This window comes from Pollicipes pollicipes, unplaced genomic scaffold, assembly GCF_011947565.3.
Source record: "Pollicipes pollicipes isolate AB1234 unplaced genomic scaffold, Ppol_2.1 Scaffold_7231;HRSCAF=8579_pilon_pilon_pilon, whole genome shotgun sequence".
NCBI lineage: Eukaryota > Metazoa > Arthropoda > Thecostraca > Pollicipedomorpha > Pollicipedidae > Pollicipes > Pollicipes pollicipes.
In genome coordinates, this window is record NW_023597034.1 from 26,980,823 (window position 1) to 27,008,559 (window position 27,737).

A 27,737-nucleotide genomic window follows, 5' to 3' on the forward strand; every position below is an offset into this window, starting at 1 on the left:
TCAGGTCGATGAGTTGGTCTGGTTGAGGCGAGTGCGTCAATGGGTCCGCTGCTCAGGGTCTGAACGGACGGCTATGAGTCCAACAGACGTCCGGGGAGATACCGTGGGCAGGAGAAGCGAGAATAGGAGCCAGTAAGGGCAGCAGCGCGAGATGGGAGTTGTCTGGGTAGTTTCGAGAGATAATAACCAGTATGGCTAGCAACGGTCATAACAGCAAGCATGGGTAGCGGCAGTTATAGGAGCCAACATGGGTAGCAGAGGGAGATGTGGGATCAGTAAGGATAGCAGTGAGGGGTAGGAGCCAGCCGACAGCCAGGATCAGCCGTGAGGTCTCCAGTCCGTTGCTCAGCCTCTGGCAGCCCGGCTGCTGGCTCAGGACTCGCACTGTACATTTGCCACTGGCTCAGGACCGGCGGCCCAGATCTGCCGCCGCTTGCTGCAGGGGCGGCGAAGCCACTCCTCGGTCTGGTCTGACTTGGGGGCGATAGAGCTAGTGGCTCGCAGATGGTCTTGCTTCACTAGCAGCGTCGACGCCCTCTATCAGTTGTTGCAGTGGAGTGGGGAAAAGGAGGATATCCGAGACAGCGGCATGTTTTTGCAAAGGATGAGGATATCCTGTCGAGCGCATATGGCTGGATTGGTTACCACAAGGAGAATTCCCTTACTGAGCATCCGGTTTGGTGCTGAAGGCTGCTTCTTCTAGCTTCCACTCTACGATAGAACACGGCATACCCTAGTACGCCAGGATTTCAACCAGTGTCTCTTTTCTAAACGACCACTCGTGCAGCGGAGAAGCTGAACGCTTGGTAAGGAAACGAGTAAAACGGCGGGGAAAGAGACAGAGAGAGAGGGAGAGAAAGAGAGAAAGAGAGAGGGAGAGAAAGAGAGAGGGAGAGAAAGAGAGGGAGAGAGATAGAGAGAGAGGGAGGGAGAGAGGGGGGAGAGAGAGCGGGAGAGAGAGAAGAGAGATAGAGAGAGAGAGGGGAGAGAGAGGAAGAGAGGGAGAGAGAGAGAGGGCGGGATTTGCAGTTGAAAACTCACCGCATCTTTGTGAGTCCGCTGGTGCTTCGCGCGGTCAGAGCTGTTTGAGAACGCCTTAGGGCAGCCGGGAAATTCGCAGTTGTACGGCCTCTCGCCCGTGTGAGATCGGAGGTGAATCTTCAGGTTCTCCCGACGCGAGAACGCCTTGTTGCAGCCGTCGTACTGAAAACAGAAAGCTGTTATAGTTTTGTCGGTGTGACCGTAGTCGAATAAGGACCCAGGCGCGTTATCCCGTGGCCAGGATGCCTCACAGAAATCACAGATGGCCAGGGCCCTTGGAGAAAAACATGGAGGTCCTGCGCAGTCCTGCGCAGCCCTGCGCAGTGCAGCAACAAACCTTGATCGTTACGTTGTGTTCCCATGTGCAGGGAGTGTGTGATGGCCGTTACAACGCCCCGCTTGCATTACCAATAAATTAGACGTCATTACGTGTTATGGCTACGAAGTCCACCTAATCCATGCCTCAATTAATTTCACAACTTAATTAATTGCATAAACAGGCGTCGGTTTCTTTCACGCCACAAAACATGCGTGTTTGTGCGGGGCGCTCTGCATCAAGTTTCCTTTCGACTCCAAGAGCCTCTTGCGGTGCATCCTTTTTCTCTGCAAGAAGTCGTCAAATGTATCCTTTGAGTCGCCGCCGGCCGTCGCGCGGACCCATCACAACCACCCGTCTCGCCGCTCCTACGAGGGTCGGCCGCAGTTTTTGTCCGCCCGCGCCGAGCAAAAATGCCGGGCAGGAGCCGGCCGCCTGGCCCTGAGTTAATGATGCAGCTGTTGCAGCGGCGTGCTTGCGGCGCTTCTATTGCATGGGGGCGACACGCGAGACCGAGAGCGGGCCTGCGCTCCAGGCGGCAGCCTTGGAGATGTCAGGGAGGCCGGCAAAAAGCCGGCGGAGTCGGCGTCTCTGGTCCTGTGTGCGCGCAGGTGTGCTCGGTGGTTGACGCATGTCACGTTGAGCGGTCTGCGCTTTTTCATTGATCGATCACGTGGTGATCTATCTATCATAAGATCTTAAAGCGAATGTTCCATATTTGAAGTTATTTCGGCGAGTATTAAACATGAAGAAATATGCTCACTTGTAACTATTGATATGCTCTAAAGTGGAAAAAGCTCTTCTGTTTAGGGAGCATGCTCCTAAACACGTCATGGTTTAATTATGTCGTCGGACCTTGCACAACATTGATCGAGAACTATTCGACGGCCGTAATGTCTGGAGATCGTGCTCACGAATGCCAGACACGTTCGACTCGACAGCTATGTTTTTATTGGCCTTGATCGCCGCATGACCAACGAAATGGCAGGATTTGAATGATGTTATTATGGCATCATGGGGGCCTGGGTGACTTTGATATATCGCCTCAAAAAAGTTTGAACATCTTCTCGGGCATGTAGCTTAGGAACTAGCGGGGTTTAGGTCTTAGCAAGGGGAGGGTTGTGAACTGCACAGAACGATCTTCAAGATGGCTATTTCAGTTCAAACCTCATGCAAATGCGAAGCACTCTCTTGAACGGTAAAGCCATTTTCACATACAACATGATGTATTTGTTGTAAGATCTGAACTGTAAAACGGTTTTTATGTAAACGAAGTGACATGATGTGTTCGACGTGTTCAAAAAGATGAAGTACTTGGTGTTGTGCAATGCGAACAATTAAGATATCTAGATTGCAGGACTAACGTATTCTGGTTTCTCAGAAACACGAACACCCTGTGTGAGGTGAGGTGTTACCAAATCAGTGAGGGGTTACCAAATCTGCAGGTCATGACTATGCAACATCTATAAGTACAGCGCGTCAGTCCGTAGTTAGAAGGATTATGCAACCTTTGGCATCTTTTACTTGTTGTTATATCAGACGCGCACGATTTGATCGGCGCTACAAGTTTCCCTGCAATCCGTCAGAATACCTCAGATTTCCGCCAGAAATATCCGCCAGAATACCTCAGAATTGCGATCCGTGGTAGACGCTCCTGCCAAAGAAATTTCATTGACATCCCGATAGGAAATATTTAAAAATAATATCCTTACTTTACCTTGGTGGTGCAGCAGTGGCACTACGCAGTGCTACTAATACACATAACTGGTCCTGAGGTTTCACTTAAGAATGTGTTTGAAATATGCCCCAAAGGTGGAGCACTGGCTTTGATGCCACGCGGAGGAATAGCGTATTAGCGGCTGACACAGTTACGCTGAGGCTTTCTCTGGCCGCGTTTAAGCAATACAAGATATACGACGGACACATTAGCTCACACGTTCATCTGTAACCAAAAATGAAGTCATATATATATATATATATATATATATATATATATATATATATATATATATATATAGTTTGAAGGAGGCGCCAAGCCATTCGCATATCGTTGGCCAACGTTTCGTGGTTACAATTCTGAAACCGATATCTGATTTTTTCCAAATTGAAATGAACAGGTCACATCTCTGATTAAAATGAGCGGTTTTCACAGGATCATATCATCAATCTGCCCGCTCATCTATAAAAACAGACATTTTCCTGATAATCTTGGCGTTGGTTTTATTTATCTGCATCCAAATGCACTAGATTTGTGACCAAAGTATAATTATCATAGCTTTCCTAGGTCCCATGAATAATGATATTCGTTCAGCAGCCCTGCTCATTTCGAGAGCGTCAAGGCCATTCAATCCTTTGTTTCGTGATTGCTGTCATTCAACACACTGATGGGCACGGCTATGTAATTTCAATGACTTGTATCATCAACAGCTTTGACAGCTTTTTAAAACTGCGACTTTGCTAAGACCACTTGCTTACGTTTTGCTCCAGGTGACCCGGGTGCACTTTCGATCGGACGCAGCGATAGCTAGTAACACACCCTAATTGAGGGAAGATGTTTTTCAGGTAGCCGCCAAAAATTGAGCTCTCTTTCCTGCTGCCCTTTTTTTATCGTACCACGGAGGGACAGAAGCATGCCAATTTGAATCGCTAGTTCAACTATTTTGTATTGACGCCTCGGACGAATTGGTGAAACTTTGTGGTTTCTGGCCCAGACACTGTCTAGCCGGTCGGATCTGACGGCGGGCACAGGTCAAATAAGCCAAGTGCGTTGGTCTATCTCCAAGCCTTTCACAGGTAAAAGCGCTGCTACAACTGAGTGGGATTCGGCATATTTGTGCGCACAATGCTACCTGAAAACTGTGCAACCGGCGCCTGTGCGCTTCGGATAAGCTTTGTTCGTTTTGGATGAGCTCCTCCATCCGCGGCGCAGCTTCGAGCACAGACCAGCGTCCTCACCGAGCACAGACCAGCGTAGTCACCGAGCACAGACCAGCGTACTCACCGGGCACAGACCAGCGTACTCACCGAGCACAGACCAGCGTACTCACCGAGCACAGACCAGCATACTCACTGAGCACAGACCAGCGTACTCACCGAGCACACACCAGCGTACGCACCGAGCACATACCAGCATACTCACCGAGCACAGACCAGCGTACTCACCGAGCACAAGCCAGCGTACTCACCGAGCACAAACCAGCGTACTCACCGAGCACAGGTTGGGCTTCTCTCCCGAGTGGACGCGCATGTGGATCATCAGCTTGTAGCGGGCGTTGAAGGGCTTCTGCTGGCGCGGGCAGTCGGCCCAGAAGCAGGTGTACTCGTCTCCGCCGCGGCTGTCCACGTGCACCTTCTCGATGTGCTTGACGAGCGCCGCCTGGCGGTCGTACTGCAGCGCGCAGCCGGCCCACAGGCAGGTCAGCGGGCCGCTGCTGGAGCTGACCTCTGCCGGCGAGTCGAGCGGCCCGACGGGGTACAGGCGCCCGCCGCTCGGGTCCGGGCCGTACTGACGGTCGGGGCTCGAGTCCGGCGCGAACGGGCCGCCTGGCCGCTCCTGGCGGTACGGAGTCGCCGACGGCTCCTGCTTGTACGGGTAGCCCGGGTGCTCGTGCTTGTACGGGTACACTGACGGCTCCTGCTTGTACTGGAAGCTGGCGGGCTGCTGGCTGACCTGGCAGCGGGCGGGGTCCTGGCTGACGCGGCAGACGACCGCCTCTTGCTTCAGCTGGACGCCGGCCTGCTGGCGCAGCGGCAGAACCTGCTGCTGCAGCTGCTGCGCCTGCTGCTGCGGCAGCACCAGGTAGTTGGTCTGGCAGGGCGGCCAGGCGACGCCGTCGGCCGGCCGCAGCGACTGGAACGGCGGCAGCGAATGGCCGTAGTTGCCGGGCGGCGCGGCGGCCGGGCCGGCCGGCTCGGCCAGCAGGCAGGTGGGTGAGCCGCGCACCGGGCCCACGCCGTCGGTCACCTCCAGCGGGAACGGCGACGCCGAGAGCGGCCGCTTCTGGCGGCGGCCCAGCTCCAGCGAGCCGCGCGGCGTCACCAGCGGACTGAGCGAGAGCGCGTCGCTCGGGCGCCGCGGCTCGGCCAGCTCCGGCTGCCAGCCCAGCTCGGGCCGCGCCTCAGGCTGCAGCAGCGCGCCCAGCAGCGAGGCGGCGTCGTCGGGCAGCTCGAAGGCGCGCAGCGGGTCAGCGGCCAGCGCGGGCGACAGCTGCTCCTGCAGCAGCCCGGCCGTGTCGTGCTCTAGGTGCATGGTCAGAGACGCGCCGGCTGCCGGGAGCGGGACGACGGGTCAGTGTCGGCACAGCTGGCCAACACCGGGTCAGCATCCGTCAAAGGTCAGAAGTTCGGGTCACGAGGTCGAGCAACGGGTGGGGAATGCTAGCGCGGAGACTGAAGTGTGTGCGTTCCGAGAGTGATCCCTGAATAAAGAAAGGTCTGGAAACCGTTTTACCTTTTCTTTGTTTGTGCTTACTCACAGACTATTTTTAGATGTTGGTCTTCTATACCACTCGTCGATGCTGCCACACTACAGCCATGCACCCGGCTTAGGATACAAATGGTCCTGAATTCAATCGCGGAAGGAACCACTTGTTGGATCGAGTTAATTCGTGACCAATCAGAACCCGGCAATCTGTGTCTGCCGGACGGCCGACCGTCTGATTGGCTGTGATGGGCGGGGCTTCGCCGGCGTCGCCGGGCCGGGCGCAGGGGCCAGTACCAGCCGGCCTCCTACTTCCTTGGTGAGGGTTGCGCCACTGGTAGGGGTGCGGAGGCGGGGGGGGGGGGGGGGGGTTCAGTCCCTCGAACCTTGCAGGAGTTCAACATTAGGCATAAGCTTCGTATGTAAAGTGATGCTTTGAAAACCCTTCTGTCCGCCAGATTTTGACCCGCGGCACCTGGCGGAGTCTTGGCATCTGGATCGTGCAGGCAACGTTCATGGCTCCGGGAGAACGAAGGTCCAACGGCTGTCGACGGAATGTGGCCACTCATCACCGCAAGTAAACGACATTGGCGCGAACACCCGGGTTTCAGCCATTACGGGTCTGAAGCATGGCGCCTCATTGAAAACTCTTGCAAACGGTGGAGAATTTTTTTTAAAAATCAGGGGAAGAATGAGAGGCGTGGCTTTGAAGTGGTTGACATTCACTTGGATATGATTTTAAGTCCTGACTTGTCCATTTCAATTTAAACAAGGTTCAGGACTCGATCACACATTCAGCCAGCTTAGTAAAAACAGGTACGGGGTAAATTCGGTTTATATTGGACCCATCATGACAAAATTTAAGTCGTTTTCTTCTCATGCACGTTGAGCTGATATAAACGTTATGACTTGAACTTCTGTGGAATATTATGCAACGGAGGAGCATCCAACTCTGTGCATGTACATCACATACATTAATTATACGTGGTAGCCTAACCAATCCACACGGAAAAGGTGCACTAGCCTTCTGGCCTGCAATCGGTTTTCGTTCTTTTTCTCTTTTTTCAACTTCTTTGGCAAACCTGAATGCTTCTATATGCTGTTAAACTTGCACAACGGTTCATTGCGATTGTTTCATGGAGTTGTATTAACCGAACAGCATCGATCACGCGTCGAAAGTGTCTGACTACGTAGAATCTCATGGTATTGGATGAGCCATGCTCGCATCTGACAGAAATAACGTAAGTGAGCAGATATACAGCGCTAAAAGAATTGCGATGTGTTTGAAGGTAAGCTGAAGGTGTGGAAGTTAGTGGACATCAGTAGTCCGCCAGGCACAGTAAGCGTGACATAACCCAGTTGTCAAACAGGTTGAATCTATTGCAGTCGTCATGTCCATTTCCGCCGCTAGGAACAAAAGAAAGCATAGAAATAGAGTGCCCATTTGCATTTGCTACGACCAATTAGGTCGTGGTGTGTGGGCGAGTGGAAACACCAATACGTGTTCTATATTGTTTATGACAAGTGCATTGGATCACATTATTATTGTTGTGAGGCTCATTGTTATGACATTTCATTATCACCGAAGTTCATGCATGCTTGCTTCGTAGCCATTAAGCCAAGCTCCGGAGAAGGCGGCGTGCTTGAACAGAAAGTATTTGGGCGGAAAATTGCGCTGCATTACTTTGATATGCTAAATGCTTTCCTAAGAAATCTTGTTAATATTTATGTTCGGTGTTCGTTGTCGTGACTTGTGTTTTCGTGGCTGATTACGTATGACGGCACACCCAATGGTATTTGATGTGTGTTTTTCTTTCCCGATGTAAATCATACAGTCGCTACCAAGGACGCTGATGACAGGCTTCAGCCAGCAGCGTCCTTCATGTTATTCATTCGCTGGAAATTGTCCAGCACTGGTACGTCATAATCTGTTTTCAAAATATCCACTTACGATATGGTTAATTTTCCTTCAAAGAAAATAGCAGCTTGACCCGATGTGCGTGCCGCCATTCCTTGGGACGGGGCATTTCGTCACATAAATATTCTCTCCGCATCTTCTGCTATCAAGGCAGGATCGCTTGATGCATACCCTTGTTCTCTCTTCGGATATGCTAATGCTCATTTTCAATGAAGAAACAAGAGGCCTATTAACATGAAATTGGTATTTTAAAATTGAATGCACTGGTAGTTGCGGTAAAATGAAAATTGACGAAATAACCAAAATAAAACATTGATAAAAAGGGAGACAACGGATTTTTCCGATTCCGTCCGGTCAGAAGGAACATGCGCCAACCTGTTTCTTCTTGGTAGCTTCAATTTCTTCAATATCCCTCGCTTACCGGCCATGATCGCGTATTGTTTTTTCGACGAGGTCAGGCGGCAGCTTAGATGGCCGCTCGCGACGAGCTGGCTGCCACTGCCTAAGCTGCTAGGCTCGTCAGCAGTGGTATTCACTGCCATGTTCAGCTACAGATACCCTCGAGATTAAATCGCTCCTGGGCATGCCATCTCCCCCAAAGCGGCGCTGGGGAGCGTGACAAGGTGAGGTCAAAGCTCGACATTTTTCTCACGCCGTTCGCCCCCTGTCGTTCGTCAGGTTCCAAAGCGTCCAGAGCACCCGCCCGCGCCCCTGTTCCGCATTTCAGCGCCACGCAATGCGCAAATGAAGCGCAGCTATCCCGAATTCGCGTCTATTTGTTTATATTTAATTTATTCGCTCCATTCCATCTTCGTCACGGCTTGAGTTACATCATTAGAGACGCGCGGTGACAGCGGCGGCGGACGGCGCGCCCCTCCGCCGCCAGCGCCGCGCCGCGCCCCCCGACAGCGCCGCGCGCGCCCCTCCGTCCTGCTCCCCTTGCCCTCTGCCGGCGGGCGCGCGAGCTCTGTCTCGCGCCGCTGGACCGCGCCCCATTTACGCCCGGCCCACCCCTGCTGCATAGCTCTGGGTCGTTAACGGTAGGTTGACACCACAAACTATCGCCACCCTATGCTTTTTACGGAAGCCTCGTGTGATGAGTGGGGATGAAGTTAAGGCTTTACAGCGCAGACCACGCCGAACACTAAAACACTCGTTTGGTCAAACGGCCTTCACGATGTTATTTGACTCTTTTTAAGCGGCAGTTTAGGGACATAAAGTGGTCGCCGTCATTGTAAGAGAGTATGCTATCCATCACACACCGCTCGTATCATTTTGGTGCCCATGTTATATGGATGTGACAGTGGTGTGCGCGGCATTTCGCGATGGTATAGTGCACGACTCAAAGTTTTTTCACTGAAAAACCCAGACAAGCGTGCCGTAGGTGCGCTGGAGTTGATGCATGACATAAAATAATGTCGCGTGTTTTCAATCAACTGTTTCATGTTCCCATCACGAGATTTTTTCAGTGTCAAAATGTAGTCACGCACGTATAATACTAGTACTATGTTTGATCAGTGAGGAGGCACGTGCACCACATTTCACCATGTGCATGTTCATATGACAACATAAACTGTTCACATGATGATACCAATCGGAAAAATTATTGATAAATGTAGGTGGGTTCTTTCGGCTGTGAGCTATCACTTATTTGCAAGCAAGATAGGCAATGAAGAGCAATGGGGCGCCAAAACGGCTGGTACTAACTTCCGACCACGCAGCTGCATGGACAGCTTTTTCTTCAGATACCATAGGAAGAAAAAAGGAACTTTTCGCTCAAATGGCCGTGGGATTCGAACTGCACAAGTTCTCTCACCGATTGTGCGGTTGTTGCAGCCAGGCACAAAGCTGCCCCCATTGGCGAACTGTCTTCTCGCCTGCTGTGCGTAATTGCCAGAATGGCCATGCTGCAGCGTACCCTGTTGTTGCGTTGGTGACACCAAACCTTCCCAGGGAGCTCGCCCGAGGATGGATCACTTTAAGTCGATTTATTCAGTTGGTTGTCAGTAAGGGGCCTTTTTGTGTGATATAATAGTTGAGAAAAGGGGTAAAACTTATATTAAGCGATATGCTCTGCCAAGCCAGGGGAGCAAGTGGAAGTTCCTATTACTCTGGGGAATTTTAAACACGTTTGCTGATGCACGGACGTTACATGGAATGAAACATCTCTAAACTTAGCATGTTCGCAATGGCTTACCCGTAGAGAAGGCCACGTGTAAGTCACAATTGTTATTGCCTTAATCGTTCTTAAACCACTCAGCCCGGAGGAAAGCTACTTCTTACCGTTGTTACCCGGCAAAAATATCACGCTGCCCAGCTAATGATGTCCCATGCAACTGTAATGAGGTCTGGGAGTCCGCTTATGCAATTACAGGCGAACATATAATGCAACGCAAAGAGGGATGGTGAATACTGTGAAAACTCGTTGTCACAAAACCGTAAGAACGGGAATATTTTGGCAGGAAAACATTTCTGAATATTGCGATGAACCCTGGTTAGCCAGTGTTGCACCACCGTACCTCATTATCCATCCATCTACACAGGTATGCACATGCTCCTTACAATAGTGTAGAAGCATGCGACAAAATAAGCAAATCCTTAGAACAATGCTCGCGGAAAGAGCCTTCCGACTTCGAATTATGACGCGGCGAATAATTCACATAAAGGGAGCCGTGAGAACTTTGGTGGTTTAACCCTGCGCTGATGTATGTGCTATCATACCATCACACCATTTGGATGTGATGCCCGTTCATGGATGAAACGCCAATACCGGCCAAAACCGGCCCCAGGCTTTGAACCATACTGTTCCGCAGTACACAGGAGGGTGGCGGCACGCTCCGCCGAACAGCTGCAGGCGCCGCGCCAGCCGCGTCACGCGTGACAGGTAAGACGAGACTCGGACCCAGGCCTGGCCTAGGGCTGGACAGACTAGGAAAATTGAGGCGGCTTAATATCATCCAGCTCGCCGAAATGTATGCCAGCTTCTTCCCCGCACAAAATGCATTATGGTACTTCATGCTTTGACTTCTCGCAATGCCAAAACTTCCTGGTACCAAGGCAGAAGAAACATTGCACGGCAATATCTTTTTTGTCTATATCCGACGGCTCCAGTTTCCATACTTCTGCGAAGAGTTTATCATAAAGACAACTTGTTCATTGCCAGGAGCGGGTAAATATGCTCATTTCGTAAGATTCAACCAGGATTTCCGTCATTATCTCGACTTAGCCCTGTCCTCGCTCGGCTCGGCTCGGCTCGGCTCGGCTCAGTTCGGTTCAGCTTGGCACGGCTCGGCTCGGCTCGGCTCAGTTCGCCTCGGCTCGGCTCGGCTCGGCTCGGCTCGGCTCGGCTCGGTTCGGCCCGGCTCGCCCCGGCTCAACTCGGCTCAGCTCGGCTCGGCTCGGCTCGGCTCGGCTCGGCTCGGCTCGGCTCGGCTCGGCTCGGCTCGGCTCGGCTCGACTCGGCTCGACTCGGATCGGCTCGGTTCGGCCCGGCTCGCCTCGGCTCAGCTCGGCTCGGCTCGGCTCGGCTCGGCTCGGCTCGGCTCGACTCGACTCGGCTCGAGTCGGATCGGCTCGGTTCGGCCCGGCTCGCCTCGGCTCAGCTCGGCTCAGCTCGGCTCGGCTCGGCTCGGCTCGGCTCGGCTCGGCTCGGCTCGGCTCGGCTCGACTCGGCTCGACCCGGTTCGGCCCGGCTCGCCTCGGCTCAGCTCGGCTCAGCTCGGCTCGACTCGGCTCGGCTCGGCTCGGCTCGACTCGGCTCGACTCGGATCGGCTCGGTTCATTTCGGCTCGGTTCATTTCGGCCCGGCTCGCCTCGGCTCAGCTCGGCTCAGCTCGGCTCGGCTCGGCTCGGCTCAGCTCGGCTCGACACGGCTCGACTCGGATCGGCTCGGTTCGGCCCGGCTCGCCTTGGCTCAGCTCGGCTTAGCTCGGCTCGGCTCGGCTCGGCTCGGCTCAGCTCGGCTCTGCTCGGCTTGGCTCGGCTTGGCTCGGCTCGGCTCGGCTCGGCTCGGCTCGGCTCAGTTCGGCTCAGCTGAGCTTGGCTCGCCTCGGCTCGGCTCGGCTCGTCTCGGCTCGGCTCGGCTCGGCTCGGCTCGGCTCGGCTCAGCTCGGCTCAGCTCGGCTCAGCTCGGCTCGGCTCGGCTCGGCTCGGCTCAGCTCGGCTCGCCTCGGCTCAGCTCGGCTCGGCTCGGCTCGGCTCAGCTCGGCTCAGCTCGGCTCGGCTCGGCTCAGCTCGGCTCAGCTCGGCTCGGCTCGGCTCGGCTCGGCTCGGCTCGGCTCGGCTCGGCTCGGCTCGGCTCGGTTCGGTTTGGCTTGGCTCGACTCGGCTCGGCTCGGCTCGGCTCAGCTCGGCTCGGCTCAGCTCGGCTCAGCTCGGCTCAGTTCGGCTCGGCTCGGCTCGGCTCGGCTCGGCTCGGCTCGTCCGCCGTTGTTTATCCTCCTCTCGGACCCAGCGCCCCGACGGCAAGCCGCCGGCGGCGAACACCTGCTGGCGAATAACTAAGCACGCCACGTCACCGGCGTCAACGTACAGATTAGTCTTGGCCCGGCAGGCGCCCGCAGACGAACAGGCCGTTTGCTGCTCCGCTGCAAACACAAATATAATCGCCTTGCAAGATGAAATCAACGCCGCCGCCCAGATGTGGCGGCTCATTCCAACTGTCACGCCGCCAAGTAATGCGCGCCAAAAACGGCAGCAGGTGGCATCAAAAAACCCGACCCGCGCCACCCCATATCTCGCTCGCGACCCGCAAAAACAGCCCCGCCAAATTTCAGTCGGCAATTTAAATCCGTAATGAGCCATAAGAGGGAGTCGATGGCGCATGGAAAAAGCGCGCGGTGGCGGAGGGCCGGTCGGACAGCGTGATTTGTGCTGACTTTTAGTGGCGTTCTCCGGTTTCTGCGACAGTGATGTGTGACATGTCCGTCTCCGCTGGTGTGGCAGGGTCAGGGAACGCGGACTGCAAACAGCAGGCGAAACGACGAGAACCGCCATCCAAACAACTTAGCAGTTCGCCTGTATAACTGTCGCAGCTTAATTCAGTGCAGTTCGCTGTGATGGTCTGCGGTCCTCAGTCAGTTGCTTTACTCGAGGGCTCATGTGTCAGTATGGTCCATCTGCTCATCCATGACGAGTCGAGGATCAGGTCATAGCTACGAATGTAAATTCAAGCGTACCATCTAGTTCGTACACGTTATAGTTAATGCAAAGCTTGTTTTATTTTCTCTAGTCTGCACCGCAGATGAGAAGAATTTTGTGTTCAACCCCCCCCGACAACAAAAGGATGGACACATGTTGGAAGCGATAATCTCCGTGATCCTCTCTCAAAACGCCCGTCAGATGAATTATAAATATGCCACGCAACACAATAATATTCGATTTGTACTTGCCAGAAACCTGAATTCCCAGGCCGTGTTCTAGCCATGTTTTTCAGGTGGCTTGAGTTGAAGGGCTGACACCTGCGTTCCTTCCCTTCTATTCTTTTCCTTTCATAATCATGCGAGATGGCGACCGTCAACTCTCCAGCACGCCCATCCTGCGCCAGGTCAGCCCTCGCTGGGACCGTCAACGCTCCAGCACGCCCATCCTGCGCCAGGTCGTCCCTCTCTGGGACTGCCAACGCTTACACAGCACGCCCGTCCTGCACCAGGTCGGCCCTCTGGGACCGCCAACGCTACACAGCACGCCCCGTCCTGCGCCAGGTCGGCCCTCTCTGCCCAGCTGCCAGTCGACAGTCTAATTCCGATCGGACCAGACAGGGCACATGTATTGGAGCTCGCACTCAGTGCCGCTGGATTTTAAGTTCATCATCTCTGGGCGACGGTTAGAAGAAATAGCATTCATGTCGAAAATCAACGGATGAGCGTATTCTTCATACGCATGGTTGGTTTATGGACTGTGTCTGCATTAAATTCCTGTATACTTGAGCACATCGAAAGTTGAGTGATATCCTCATTATCCATGAGGCGTCTTTTTTGCCAAGAGATTGCTTGTTTGTAATAATTCTGCAACGTTTGAGCCTTAAAATGGGTCTTGTGAGAGATGAACATGTAGTAGTGGTATTAGCAGTTATGTCGCTGTTCTAATCGAAGTTGTTTTAGGTTCGTGTTACGGTCGAAGACGAATGGCAAATGTGGAGCGATTTCAGTTTTTTTTTGGAGTCGTTGGGACTAAAAAGCTGTATACAGAATGAGAGTTTTTGTGAAGTCTAAGCAACGAGATAAAAAGTGTTTTTGCTGACCCAATCCTTTTGAGGAATTCTGAGGTCAGAGGGTCACCAGGCATCGCCTCTTGAGCATAGACTTACCCCAAAACCAAAGTGGTGGGTGCTGATGGAAGATCGCACAATTTGTGCTCTGTTAGAGAAACATTAGCGAGGAATCTACATTGTGCACTACAATGTCATGGTCAAATCTAGTTCCCAGAGATGTAGGTGAGGCGAACGCGTTTTGCACCCCGTTTCTTTCCGTGCAACACCGCGGACTACCTAACATTTCATTTTGCCGGAGTCTGAGAGAAAAAAGGCTGTTTTCCCTCCTCTGGTGCCGCGTCCCCTCGCCCTCTTCCTCATGTGTCCTCGTTGATCTTGCTCACAATGACTGAGATCGGCACTCACCGCTGGTAAGGCCAGCGTCCGGTCTGTTTGACCACCAGGGTGACAAACAACCAACAGTGGCAACCAGGAGACCTCACCGGGAGAAACACAGTTTTCTGAGGTTAGCCCGGATGCGCTCTCTCAAGCCATCGAAATAATCTCTGAAACACATATGTAAACAGTCAATGCATGAAAATTGCATATTTGGTATCTTCAAAGCTGTACATCTGCTGAAAAACACGCAGGATCTAATCTGTGATGGCCAAGAGTGATAAGCTGCTCGCTGAGGTTATTTTGGTCACATTTCACATCCATATACCCGATAATATGCGTTTCTGATAGAAAAGGCATCAAGCGCCTTCCTGTGCTGATTTACTGCCTCCTGTCAGGCCGCTAGATGATGGGGTCCTGTGCAATTAAGTTAGTTCAGGTTATCCAAAGTCGAAATAGCGCCTGAGTTTGGGCTTTTTCACCTTCCGTGTTGAGGTCAAATGTACTGATAACAAATGTTTTGGAAATAATTTGATTACCTTAATTCGGGGTACCTAGGTAACCTTGGCCAACATTCGATGTAGTATGAAAGCTATGTCGCAATATTTGGACTCTTGGGTGGCGAGGATTAAAATTTTGTTTGCGCAATCGCACCCCGGCTCGGGATTCATGGTCTGCTGCTCATTCCCTCGATCACCATCGATCAATCAGCATCGAGCCGGACGGCGGTCAGCCCTTCAGGCGTCTCGCGCTTAGCAGATGGATTGGTCAGATCGGGCGTCAGGGTTGGGGCCAAAGAGCAACAGATTAACAACCACCAATGCGTGCGTGTGGCGGCCACCGGGAACCTGAAGTCTGGTAGCATTAAACTATATTTACATCTTGCACACACCGCTGGATCAATTTTGGAAGCCTGACGAGAGCGCTATCCGGTGTCGATTCGTTGTCACAAATTAATTTTTTGTGATTGAATCTTTTGCGCTTTTCCGTCTCGCTCGGATGGAATCGCAGAAAAAATTATGTGCGTGCGGCAAATATTATTCGTGACGTCACGCAAGATCTTTGTCGTCCGGGTCGCTGTGAGCACCAAACTACGCAGAATCTGTGAGGTATGCGTCATGAATGACATTCACGTAGAGTAGAACATTTCAGGTGCGCCGAACTACCTGCATGGACAAAAACCTGCGCCCCCCGGCCGAGCGCACGGCGGCAAGACAGCGGTCCTTGCATACCGAACGGCGTCTCTCGATAATGAGTTGCCTGCGGATGTTAGACGACTGGATTTAACAAATTTAAAGCGCGCTGCCAGGTCCTTTTTTGTGCGGTAAGGCCGTCTCATACTGCTTATGCGTGACTGCGTTTACATTCCTTTGTTTTTTGACATACTGTTTATCTCTCAGACTAATTATGCGTAATACCCACGTATGTATACGGAGTATCAGCTGACGTCAAATATAACAATATGACGGCATGGGATCTTTGTCGTTCGGATCGCTCCGAACACACCCTACTCTTGTGCCAAAATCAGCATACGATTCAGTGCGCCAAGGGCTGTCCAACACCACTTCCTGCGCAGGGAACACACGGGCACGCTGCACATGGAGCGGTAACTTGCGGGAACCTGGCCTCGCCGCTAGAGGTCACCCGCAGTGATGTCCGACGTCACCTTCTTACGCAAAGGTACGCCAACTGTCTGAGACGTGGGTCATGCTGTCTTTTGCTTGGGTCTAGGGCCTGTTTAGCTTTTTTGATGACGGAGGCATTAAGAGCCACCCCCTTTCCACGAATGTAAGAAGTTACCACCCATCTGAACCCCCGTCTCGCCCGGAGTGGAGGGCCTTGGTAGCAGGGACGTCAAGATGTGAAATGTGTGACTGGCCAGGTAAGGTGGGAACGATGAAAATACAACGCTGCCACCTGACGGCGCAGCTGTCGTGTGATGGCTTGTAGCCGATAACAGAACAGATGATTGAAAGGCAGTTCACCGCTGCTCATTGCAGCGAGACTTTGCAGGTGCTGGTCAAACTGGAGTTCTTTTCAAGTACCGAAGTTTTAGCCTGTGACAATCTCCTTAAGCTGAAGTGCTAGAATGTGAATGTTCATTTATGTCATTTGCTAAGGGAAACGTCCTATACAACTTACCACAAACGCGAGGTTATTCCGCAACCAAAGGTGCGATTTTCGGCGTACGGTCGTGACGACGAAATAATCATATCTGAGCAAATGATGCTTTTTATAATGATGAGCCAGAAGCCTAATGGAGGAACCGAATGAAAATAACTTACTTTGAGGAAACTTCGAGAACACAGATTTTGCAACTCCATCGACGGCAGCCGACCCGAGACGCTTCGTGCGTGTCGTTAAATCATAACTTAACATGTAACAGGGGATTTCCAGGACTAATATAACAGGACCAGGATTTCTTAAAACGGGAAGGGCTCAGTGGGAATGCATCACACCCATTTATAACTTTTTGTCACGAACTATGTGTGGTGAAAACGAAAGAACGCGGGTGCAAGGGGGAGGGGAGTCGATGCTTCCCCGCTACTACAACTCACTCTCTCTGTACTGAAGGTTGCCGGAGCGTCTTCCTTCGATTTAACAATTATTTTTGAGCATCGAATATGTATCTGACAAGCGTCTCAGTGCTTTTCAAGCAACGGACACGCATGGGGCAGGCGTCTCAGTGTTCTCTAAAAATTAATAACACTGTTTTAAACAGACTGAAGTGAAACATTGAATACAACCGTTTCTGGACACTTCAGAGACAAAGCGTGATCAGCACGAGGACGATCCAGCAACAAACAAGAAGCAGCACACCTATGTGCACATATTGGGAAAACGTGACTGAATTTACAGATTACACATTATTTAAAAAACAGACTGAGGTTTACGTTATCTGGCAACTTCGACGTGGACATAGCCTGACCTTGTGGTCAAAATTAAACCACAGCTTGGCCATGTTTTGCGTCAGTTGCCCACATGGAGGCAGATTTCACGTCATGGATTGAAACCTCTGCTGAGTCCGATATCTTGCCTCAGCAGGACCTACCTGAAACCCGCTTCTCCTAGCCACAGAACAGACTCCGTTTTCCTTACAATGCCTCTTAATATATAATAAGCATCTAAATGAATAACGGCTGGCGCCCAGTGCATTTCAGGTTAATGAGTTCCATTGTTTATATTTTCACTCAATTAGAATGAACTTGACATCGACGGTGTATTAGTGATTTCCTCCTTCTGCACGCACCGTCCACTGTCCTTCGATCTTAAAGTGTTGCATGCCATTGCAACACGTGTGACGCCCCTCTCACCACACGGGCAGCCATTAGTTTGTAAATGCACCGCACCTTCCACTTCACCAGTCGGCTACCCTCTATTATTTCTGCAGCGCCTCCCGGCACGTGCATTCTCGTCGCAAATCGCTCCGCTGCAAAAACTCCAGAAATGAATGAGGACATGAGCGCTATGAACCCTGACGGCACAAGCGACGCGACTATCACTTACAGACAACAAAGACTAAAAACAAACAGGCGCGCGCGGGTCGGGTGTGTGCCGCTGTCTCTCCTGCGTCGATCTTGGCGGGAGGGCAACACGTGGTCGGCGCGGCGCGGCCGCCACCGACGGCCCCGCATCAGATAATAACCATTGTTTGTCTTGACTGCGCCGCGCAGTGCCGCGGTGCTCATTCAAACCACCTGGCTGCGCCGCGGCGAAACGTTTTTTCATTCATTTTTGCAGGCTGCAACCGGAGCCGAGCGGGGCTGACATCATCAATGGATCTGGCCGGGGCCAAATATTGGCTTCCCGCTGGCAGCCCCCTGGCGTCGCCGTCAATGGGATCAGTCAGGGTCACGCATATGCTCCCCGCTCGGAGCTTCTCCTGTCATCAAGGGAACCAGCCAGGGCCAGGTATCAACTTCCTGTTTGGGCCTCCTTGCATTAGCAACGGATTCAGATTCAGTGAAAAATAACTTTCTGTTCGGAGTTCCGCGGCATCATTGATGGTTCCAGATATTGGTTCCTTGTTTTGGGGTCCCTGATGCTTCTAGCCAGGACAATATCAATAAATACGTGCCCCCCGCCACCCCCCCCCCCCCCCCGCACCTGCATGGTACGCTTTGCACACTTCAAGTTGTCTCCAGAGTTCTAAACCCGACGAGATACATGTGCTGAGTGTTGAGTGATGCGCGCTTTAATATATTGTAAACGCTAGCTTTATACTGCAGTGCAGATAACACACACGATTTACCCATTCTTAACATTTAGTCCAAACATTTTGATTAATGGATTGCGGAATCAGCGTCCGCGCTAAGAGCAGTACGTTAAACTTTAATATTTTGAGTGCAAACTGACATATTGAAAGACACATTTTAGGCTCTCAGTTATGGAGTCTCGTATTTTGGTCTTCATTTTATGAATGCATTCAATTTTCTGCCGACTTTGGTCTCCTTTGGGCCTTTTGGCGAAAATAGTTCGGTTTCCTTTGGGGCTTTGGCAGAAATGTTTCGGTCTCCGTGGCACCTTTTGTTGAGGAGAGCCTGGCATACCACCAAGCGATGCCTGTTGCGTGAGCCCAGATTCCACCACCGTTGCGTGAGCCCAGACTCCACCACCGTTGCGTGAGCCCAGACTCCAACATTGCCGTGTGAGCCCAAACTCTACCAATCGTTAAATTCCGGACCAACGGCAAATCCTGCGGTGAAAGCATAACGCACTGCAGCGTTCGGCCCCAGCTCGTCCTGCCCTTTGATGTCACCTGACCAGATATCGGCCATATCATTCGCAAGGCACTTAAGTGTCCCGCAAGTAGCAAGTGCTATGATAAGTTAACATCAGGCACCGATAATTCCGGCTCGATCTCCACGCTCACCGTGTTCAGCAGCGGTATATGCTACGCGGATGTTCCACATTAACAACATCAATGCCAATTTGCTACATTGAACAGATTCGTGGAAACACCTTCAGAGGAAGACGCTGAGGCATTTGTTATTAGGTACAAAAAGTCTACATACGAAGCGCTTAGAAAACTGACTACAGAACGTCCCCGGGCATGACAAACTCTGCATATCATCACGCTCAGCTCAACATCGCGCAGAACAGAGCATTCCTTGACGGAAAAATACACAAATCTAGGAAGCAGAAGTAGCAAAGACCAGCCGCTACGCAAAAAAGCGTCGGGAAGCCGGCGGGATGAGCGAAACACGGCGGCCGGACCGGAAGCCGAGATGTGTCACCGAGAAACTCCTCGGCGCGGACCGTTGACTCAGAGGTTCCGGGCGCCGCGTCGGCGCCGACAGCACGCACTGTGACGTCCCGCTTCCGATCGCATACGACGGCGAGACGACGCTTACGCTGGGTGACACCGTGACCGCGCTGAGCGGAACTGACTCAAGCCCACGGAGAGTAAAAGAAAACAACAGCAGCCGGCCGGCCGGCCGCGACTCACGTCGGAAATGGTGACGACCGCGGCGGCCTCACCAGAGGCGTAGCTGCGGCTATACGCGCCCGAGTAACATGGCCTGAGATCTGTAGTTGTGTAGTAGCTGATGTAGTAGTTGTAGTAGTTGTGTAGTAGTGAGATCTGTAGTTGTTGTGTTGTGTTGTGATGTGTAGTTGTAGCATCGCCTATCTCTAGATAACGGCAACACCCCAATCCAGAAAACGACTATCGCTGGATATCTGTGAGCTTTAGGCGCGAAGGTTAAAGATGATGGAGTCTTTCAACAACCTAAGTGGAGAGTGGGCTCAAACTAAAGCGACAGCACCTAATTTAATTTGTTTTTTTTTTGCTTGTGACGAGAACACCATGCTTGAAGCGACATTGGACCGCAGTTGAACATGGGTAACATACGATACTTGTAAAACCCTGAAAATGATTGCTCCACAATTGTATGGGGTTTTGAACAGGCATAACCAATTTGAAGACCATTTGGTGCAGCTCAAAGCCTTACCCTTCTTAAGACCCGAAACCCTCTAGGCTCTGAGGGTTTTACGCTCTTACGTAAAACCTCTAGGCTCTTTACCTCTAGGCTCTTACGCCTAGAGGTACGCGAAGATGTGCCGACTTTTTCAGGGAACTATTTCAAGATCGCCCCGAGCATCAATGACGCCACCTAAACCTACCATTTACTTGGCCATTCGGCGATTAAGGCCAATAAAAATATGATTGTCGAGTTTTTCATATCTGGCGTCCGTGAGCACGGTTTCCAGACATAGCGGCCGTCAATTGGCTCCCAATCACTGTTGTGCACGTTACGATGCCGTAATCTAGCAAAAACTTATTGAGAAGCCTTTTCACTATACGGAGAAATTGTTTTGCCTAGAGCAGTCTCCTCCAATTAAAAGCATACAATAGTTATAGGTATGTTTTTGCAATCATGGCTGACGCCTGGCTCCGTACCTTCAAATGGGGGACATTCCCTTTAAAGGGAGTGTCCCACCTTTGGGGCACATTTTAAAACCATGCTATGGCAAACCTCAGGATCAGTCACGTCTGATAATAGTACTGGGTAGTGACACTGCAACACCATCAAAATATGATAAGGATATCAATTGTAATAATTTTTCATGCAAAATTACACTGTCAACGCTTTGTAATAGCACTGCGCTTCTTTCCTTTCTTGGCAGCTCCAGAGTGCATAGCAAATCCGCAACAAATGCAGTTGTCGCGACTGTCGTTGTCATTTCAACCGCCGTCGCCATGACGACGGCAGAATCTGCTGAGAGCCGTTGTCAGCTGTCACGGGTTAGGGGTATCACTTCTGAGCTGTTTTAACCCGCAGATTGCGTGCCTGCGGGGTTAAAAATGCCACACCTATTGGTATGAATAACGCCAGCGCAAATGGAGGTTTCTCATTGGAGTGGCGGGCGGACAGGGCTAGTTACCCAGAAACCCATTCGTTGAAGTTTGAACCAGTATGTCACTTTAGACCATGCGATACTCTACATTGGTCGATGTTCGAACCAGCGTGTTACTATAGACCATGTGGTAGTCTGTTTCCCGAAACCAAAATGCGCTTCGAAAAGAAAGCACTGCGCTAAGTGCCACAGGAGAGAAAACAGAGCAATAGGTTAGCGTTTTGTTGAACTCGTGGGGTGGTAGCCTCGTGTTCACATATAGTTTTGTCTAAGCAGTGTGTTTCCAGCTTCATGGTATTAGTTTTACAAGCATGTTGACAAATGTGTGTTTTGGAAACATTGCAGAATACAAACATTTTAGAAGGCAGGACAACTCAAATGTCTCCTTCTCTTAGTGGTGAGGAGGGGAATTTTGAATCAAATTTCGAATTGGAATTCGATAGAAATTCTGGGCTCTTCAGATGGATTTTGAGGAGGAGGAAACTGATGTTACCGATTAAATCGAACGCGATTGATTTAAAGATAAGTAAAAACACAATTGTGGTATTCTCCCTTTAAGAATAAGGCACATTTAATGTCCATTTCACTGTGGACGATTAAAAGTTTATGCAATGATAGGATACAGCTATGTATCCACTGAGAAAATGTCCTCTGACCAATGACAGTGATTCTCGACTCAGGAATAAACAGAATAGGTAAAAGTACCTTGACCCTGGTTATAGGAGTAAATCGTTCTCAGAATGCTGATGACTGAGTCACATGGCTCTTTTCGAATGTTGTCTCTCTAGAGACGGGAATCACTGATACTTGTCAATGTAAAATTGCTCCCATTGTAGTTGTATGTGCATAAAGATTTCGCAATTTTCGGAATAAGCAAAATATGGATGATGCTTGTTTGTTTATGTTTTGTGATAGCGTGCTGGTTCCAGAACGTAGAAAACTTTTGCATGTACATTTACTTATGCATATTTACAGTATATGTGCTTTCCGTAAACGACGAAATGAATGCATAGTTAGTCATTTAAGCATCGCGCCTCGGTCCTTTCTCTTTGGGTCAGAAGAACCGTAACTTGTCTGAAAAATGTATCCCGTCCACGTCGTTTCTTCTATAACAGAGGTTCAAATTTTACACCATGCTCTTTTTCACCTCTTTCCTATATCGTTTCTTTTCTGATGGAACTTCAGCTTTTGCCATGTTGTTTTGTTCATGTTGAACTTCAGCCATGTTGTTTTCCAGCGACACGTGGCGACAGCGTTTCTGGCACAACGCTTTAACTGACCTATAGTCAGTTCATATTGGCCCTTTCATTTTCCACGGCTGACATTCATCAGACTGCAGGAACCTCTCCGACATCCTGTCTCGCACCTCTACCCAACCAACCTAATCGTACCTGACATCTTGAAAGCGCCCCTTTACAAATACCGTCTCCTGCCTCAGTTTGTTATCCACTGGGACGGCCACGTCAGCAACCATTAATGGATACGCGGGTGCGCCACCTGATGACTTGAGCAGATGACTTATAAACAGATTCGTAACAGACGACGTCTGCCCAGTCAAGTCGGTTTAGCTACATTGTTTTGTATGTGTGACTTGTTGACATGTGCCCTCGGTGGTAAATGCTTAAAATGTTTTAGGATGTTTCGAAACATCATTATAATACCCGATAAGGTTTTGGAAAATTGTAGGTCTGTTTTTAAGAGCACGCCTCTTGTTTTAGCAGTCTGTTTGATACGCTAAACGTGAATATGAAGAGTAATAGCCGTGGGAGATGTGACGAAACATGGTTGGTTTCAAAACATTAAGCACAGTAAATGTGCTTGCCTTTTCTATCAAGGTCCTATCTACCATGGTCAACAAATATAAGTGCATCCCTCCCAAGAGCATGCTTGATGGCCAAAATGTGTCCTGTTATTGGATGCTGTTGTCGCAGATGGAACACGTTCTAAAAAATCGATGCGTTTTTGGCTGTATCCTCGGCTGCCTTGTACTTTTTGCAGGACATGCATCGCTTTGAATACCGTCTGCCACATGGAGGTGTCTTATGCCCCAAAGCAGTCCCACATATGATTACCGCAGACGAAATGCCTGTTTTCATCTGCCCCGCTTCGAAAACCGAGTCATGTCTTTTGTCGCCAACTGTAATGATCCCCGATCTGGGAGGCGATGCTGCAATGGCATTGACTTCGCCCCAGAAGAACCCACCCCAAGTTCACCTCTCTGTCGTCCACCATGTAGCACACGCCGTTGACAATCAAAGGTCGCTGGCGACCCTGGCCCAGCGCTGGCGAAATGGCGACTTTGGCCCCAGCGCTGACGAAATGGCGACCCTGGCCCAGCGCTTGACGAAATGGCGACCCTGGCCCAGCGCTGGCGAAACGACCTTCGCACGTTGCAGGCCAATATTCCCTGGATCGCTTCTGGGATGTGCATACCAGTAATATTCAGATTTCTGACCAAAAATCTGTCAGGTCTTTAAAGTGCATCTACGAATTCCGTCTATGCTCTACGAGCGTCCCTGCTGCTCGTCTGGTGTGGAAATTTAGCATTACTGGTGCAGAGCAGACCTCTGCCAGAGCCCTACCGCCGCGATCGGGGACCGTCGTCGGACCTCGACGGCAGGGCGGCGCCGGCCGCTAACCCAGAGCGGCGTGCCGTCGGGCGACGGCCCCCGCGTGGCCCGGGCTGCTCCGAGCAGTGACGGATTGCCGGGTCTCCACGCCTGCAGCCGTGCCTGACTCGGGTCGGACGGCTGGCGGGACCACCCGCCGCTGACGGCCCCCTTCTCGCGGCACACCCCTCGGCGCGACTCGTCGGTCGGACCGCACCGCGCAAACACCGATCCGTAGCCTCCCGGTCCGGTTTGACGAGCGAGAAATGCGGAAACTGGGGTACGAGCGCACCGGCGGCGGAACCACCTGGTCCCTGTCATGTCGAGTCCCGAGCGCGTGTGAACGTGTGTCGGCGCTGTAACGGTTGCAGCGCATGGTTGCGCTTATGTGTTGCTTCCCCCGCGCCGGCAGGTATAAAGCGAGGCAAAATTAGGGGCGCAAAGTGTGTGAAGCCATTATCGCAGGCCACGGACCTTGTTTTCCTTGATATTGGGAATGAAAGCGAGGACAGCTGGGAGCGCTTCACTAGCCCACCCAGATGCTGATATAAATGAATGAATGTGACGCGAATGTGAATTAGTGTGAATGACGCGTCAGGATGGCTGAAACCGGATCAGACCGGGCGTCCGGACCGGACCAGACATCCGGACCGGACCGGGCATCCGGACCGGACCGGGCATCCGGACCAGAACCAGACATCCGGACCGGACCGGACATCCGGACCCAAACCAGTCATCCGGACCGGACCGGGCATCCGGACCGGACCGGGCATCCGGACAAGACCGGGCATCCGGACCAGACCGGACATCTGAACCAGACCGGGCATCCATGAGCGGACATCGGGACTGAATCTGGCCATCCGGACCGAACCAGGCATCCGAACCGGACCAGACATCCGGACCGAACCGGGCATCCGGACCGGACCGGACATCCGGACCGGACCAGACATCCGGACCGAACCGGGCAGATGGACCGGACCAGGCATCTGGAGCAGACCGGGCAGACGGGCCGGACCAGGCATCCGGACCGGACCAGACATCCGGACCAGGCCGGGCGGACGGGCCGGACCAGGCAGCCGGCGCTGTTGGCGCGGACTGATGACCACATACAAGACGGTTTCTTTGGAGACATTAGTAACGCACACACCCGAGGACCAGTAGAGAACTACCTCTGATTTCACACCATGTGCTATTGGTACAGGTATCATCGGTGGGGCTTTGCGCTAACCTGGGTCTCCATCTGGTCTTCATTCAAGCTGAGAGCACCTGGTGCTCTTGCTGCGCTTGGTATGACAAGTTTTGCAATTATAACTGATCTACCATGCATGATCAATAGGCTGCACAGGTATAGTCTCGTGTAATGTGTTGTAGTGATGGTCCGTTGCCGTTGTTCTTGATTTGAGCGTTAAGTGCTTTCCCATTGTTCATTTGTTGTAACGTAATACGTTAAGTTTCCTTGACTGATATTAAATATAACATGGATGCACGCCATCGCTGTAATAGTTTTCATTTAGTTTCTACCCTAGTATTGTTTATTGCGTTCACCACTGGTGCTGCCCCGAGTGACAGGGCCAGAGTTTCGGTCCCCACCTGGAGCTGGCAGCGGAGCGAAAACAGGCGCCTGCAGAGAATCAGCACGTGCCACGCGGCCCCCCGCCTACACAAGGATGTGGCATTCACCCTCCTGTCCTCGTTCTCGCTTCATCCTGCACCATCGTGACACCCCGTTCCGGGTAAGCTACATGCAACAGCCATGAGTGGCCCAGTGGCCGGCACCCCAGTCAGTGACCGCACCCTGTCCGAGCGCCGAGTACACCCCGTACGTGAACCCCTGTGCGGCCTGAGGTTCGGCGGAGGACTCCCAGGTGCATGCAGGTTAGCCCCACCATTGCCCGCTCTTCTTCATACCATAGCCCTGAAATGGTCATTACGGGCCGAAAGGGCGTTTATCCAAACCAGACCAGACCAAAACGGAGCTATGCAGCTGATGTGGCGCTGTTGGTGCGTAGCGACGCGTCGATCGTAATGTAGCGTAACCTCACGCGCCAAGTCACGCTCGGCGCTTGTACTTACCGGGCTTGCCCTGGCCGCTGCCGCGGGGCTGGCCGTCGATCGGCGCCGCCGGCTTGCCCGGTGGCCTCTCGGGCTGCCGGCCGGTATGGTGGCGCCACCTGCCCGGCCAGACCGCCGGCGGCGGCCGCGTACTGGTGCGGCGTGCCCGCGGTTCTAAGCGCCGACCGCTGCCCGTCCGCCGCCGGCGCATCGCCGTCCACGAAGTGGGCGTGGATGTCGAAGTCGCTGCGGGCCACCTTGACGCGCAGACCGGGCCGGCTCGGGCGCCGGCCGCCGGGCGTAGCAGTTGGTGACGTCCACAGGCGCGGCGGCGCGGCCGGCCGAGGCGCGGCGGCCGGCCGAGCTGCGGCGCGCGCCGTCCGCCGCCGAGCCGCGCCGGCTCGCGCCGTCCGCCGCCGAGCCGCGGCGACTCGAGTCGGCGCCGGAGCCGCGCCGGTGCAGCAGCCGGTCGGCCGTCTCTAGCTGCCGCTCGGTCGGGTGCCGCACCTTCTGCAGCGAGGAGAAGGTCGGCTGCAGGTAGGAAGGCTCCGCCGTTCGCGGCGTGGAGCAGAGCAAGCGGGCCGTCGCCGGCGCCGCCGTCCGCGGCATGGTCCGACGGGCAGCGCGGCGTCACGGCGCAGGACCGCCGCCAGCGCGCTCTGCGCCGAGCCTGCACCCACCAACCTCGACTGTGGGAACTCCGACATCAGGTTTAGATACTGGGGAAGGGAACGTCACGTGACGGGAGCAGAGCGGGCGCGTGGCGTACCCGCAGTAGTCGGACGGCCTCGTGAGCTCCTCGGCTGGAGCCCTGGCGTCCAGCACCGCTCCGACAGCCACGCCCGGTCCGAGGGTAGCGGTACTGCGGCTGCCAGCGGTTGCCAGCGAACCCTGCGCCCAGGCGCCGGGGCCGCAAGACCAGGCGAGCCCGGCGCAGACCGTCTGCTGGGCCTGGCGGCAGGAGCGGCAGCGCTGTCTGCCGGCCGCCGGCGCCCGGCCAGATGGCGGCGCCGCTCCTGTCCGCGCCGAGCAGCAGCTGCTGCTGCTGCTGCTGTCTGGCCGGTGTCGAGGGCCGCGGGGCGGGCCGGGGCGGACCGCGAGCACCGCCGACACGAGGGGGGAGGCCGGGCCCCGGGCGAAGGGCGCCGGCCTGACCGCGGCCGATCCGCGCCGCGCCCGCCCGCCAGACTCAGGCCGCTGAACGGCAGGCCGCTGGGCGAGTCTGCCGAGCGGTCGGCGACGCTCGGCCGCACCGGCACCGGCCGCACAGAGCAGAGCGGCCGCGCCGGGCCGCTCGGCCGCAGCGGCGGCGGCTCGCCGGCCGGCTCCATCGCGGCCAACGACGGCCGGCAGACGCGGGGCTGGACAGGCGACGGACGCCCGTCCACTCTTCCAACAGAGGCTTGTTCAGTATCTGGCGGACTGCCGTTCGTGATCTAACCAGCGATCACTCACTATCCCATGAAGTCTCTTATCCTCTCGACGCTGCATTAGCGGCAGGTAGCGTAGTGAAGTCCCGCTACCCAACAGTCCACCCGCTAAAAGCACTCGGCGCCGAGCGTCGAGGTGCGATTCCGCGGCCTTCCTGCCCCCGCGGCCGCCTGACGGGTCCGGTCGCGGCTCCCTCGCCGGATGCCAGACGGGAGTCCCCGGCTCCGGCACCGCACCCTATCCTCGGTCGGCGGTCACCAGCACAGCACCGGCCCGGACGCCGGACGGAACTGCAGCCGTACTCCGGCAACGCTCGAAGCACGCCGTCGCACTATCGTACTGACTGCACAGATATGGCGACATGAGCGAGACTCCTCCGCAGATAGCACGGCCCGTCATGCCGTTCTCAATGCTATCAAAGGTAAACACGGGCCCGATACGTGTGGCGAGACTCCATCGCCATGAGGTGGGACCGTGACATCGAGATTACAGAGCGTTACGTT

General features: G+C 53.3%; 1 protein-coding gene across 1 annotated transcript; it reads right to left on the bottom strand.

Moving 5' to 3' along the window:
* On the bottom strand, positions 1-26,412 carry LOC119109922 (zinc finger protein GLIS3). The gene is made up of 7 exons (XM_037233669.1): positions 26,311-26,412; positions 25,932-26,060; positions 5,301-5,357; positions 4,800-5,027; positions 4,566-4,733; positions 1,042-1,203; positions 1-18 (listed from the first exon to the last, which is right to left on the bottom strand). The coding sequence occupies exons 1-7, from the start codon at positions 26,410-26,412 to the stop codon at positions 1-3; spliced, it is 864 nt and encodes a 287-aa protein (XP_037089564.1).
* Between the last annotated feature and the right edge of the window lie 1,325 nt (positions 26,413-27,737).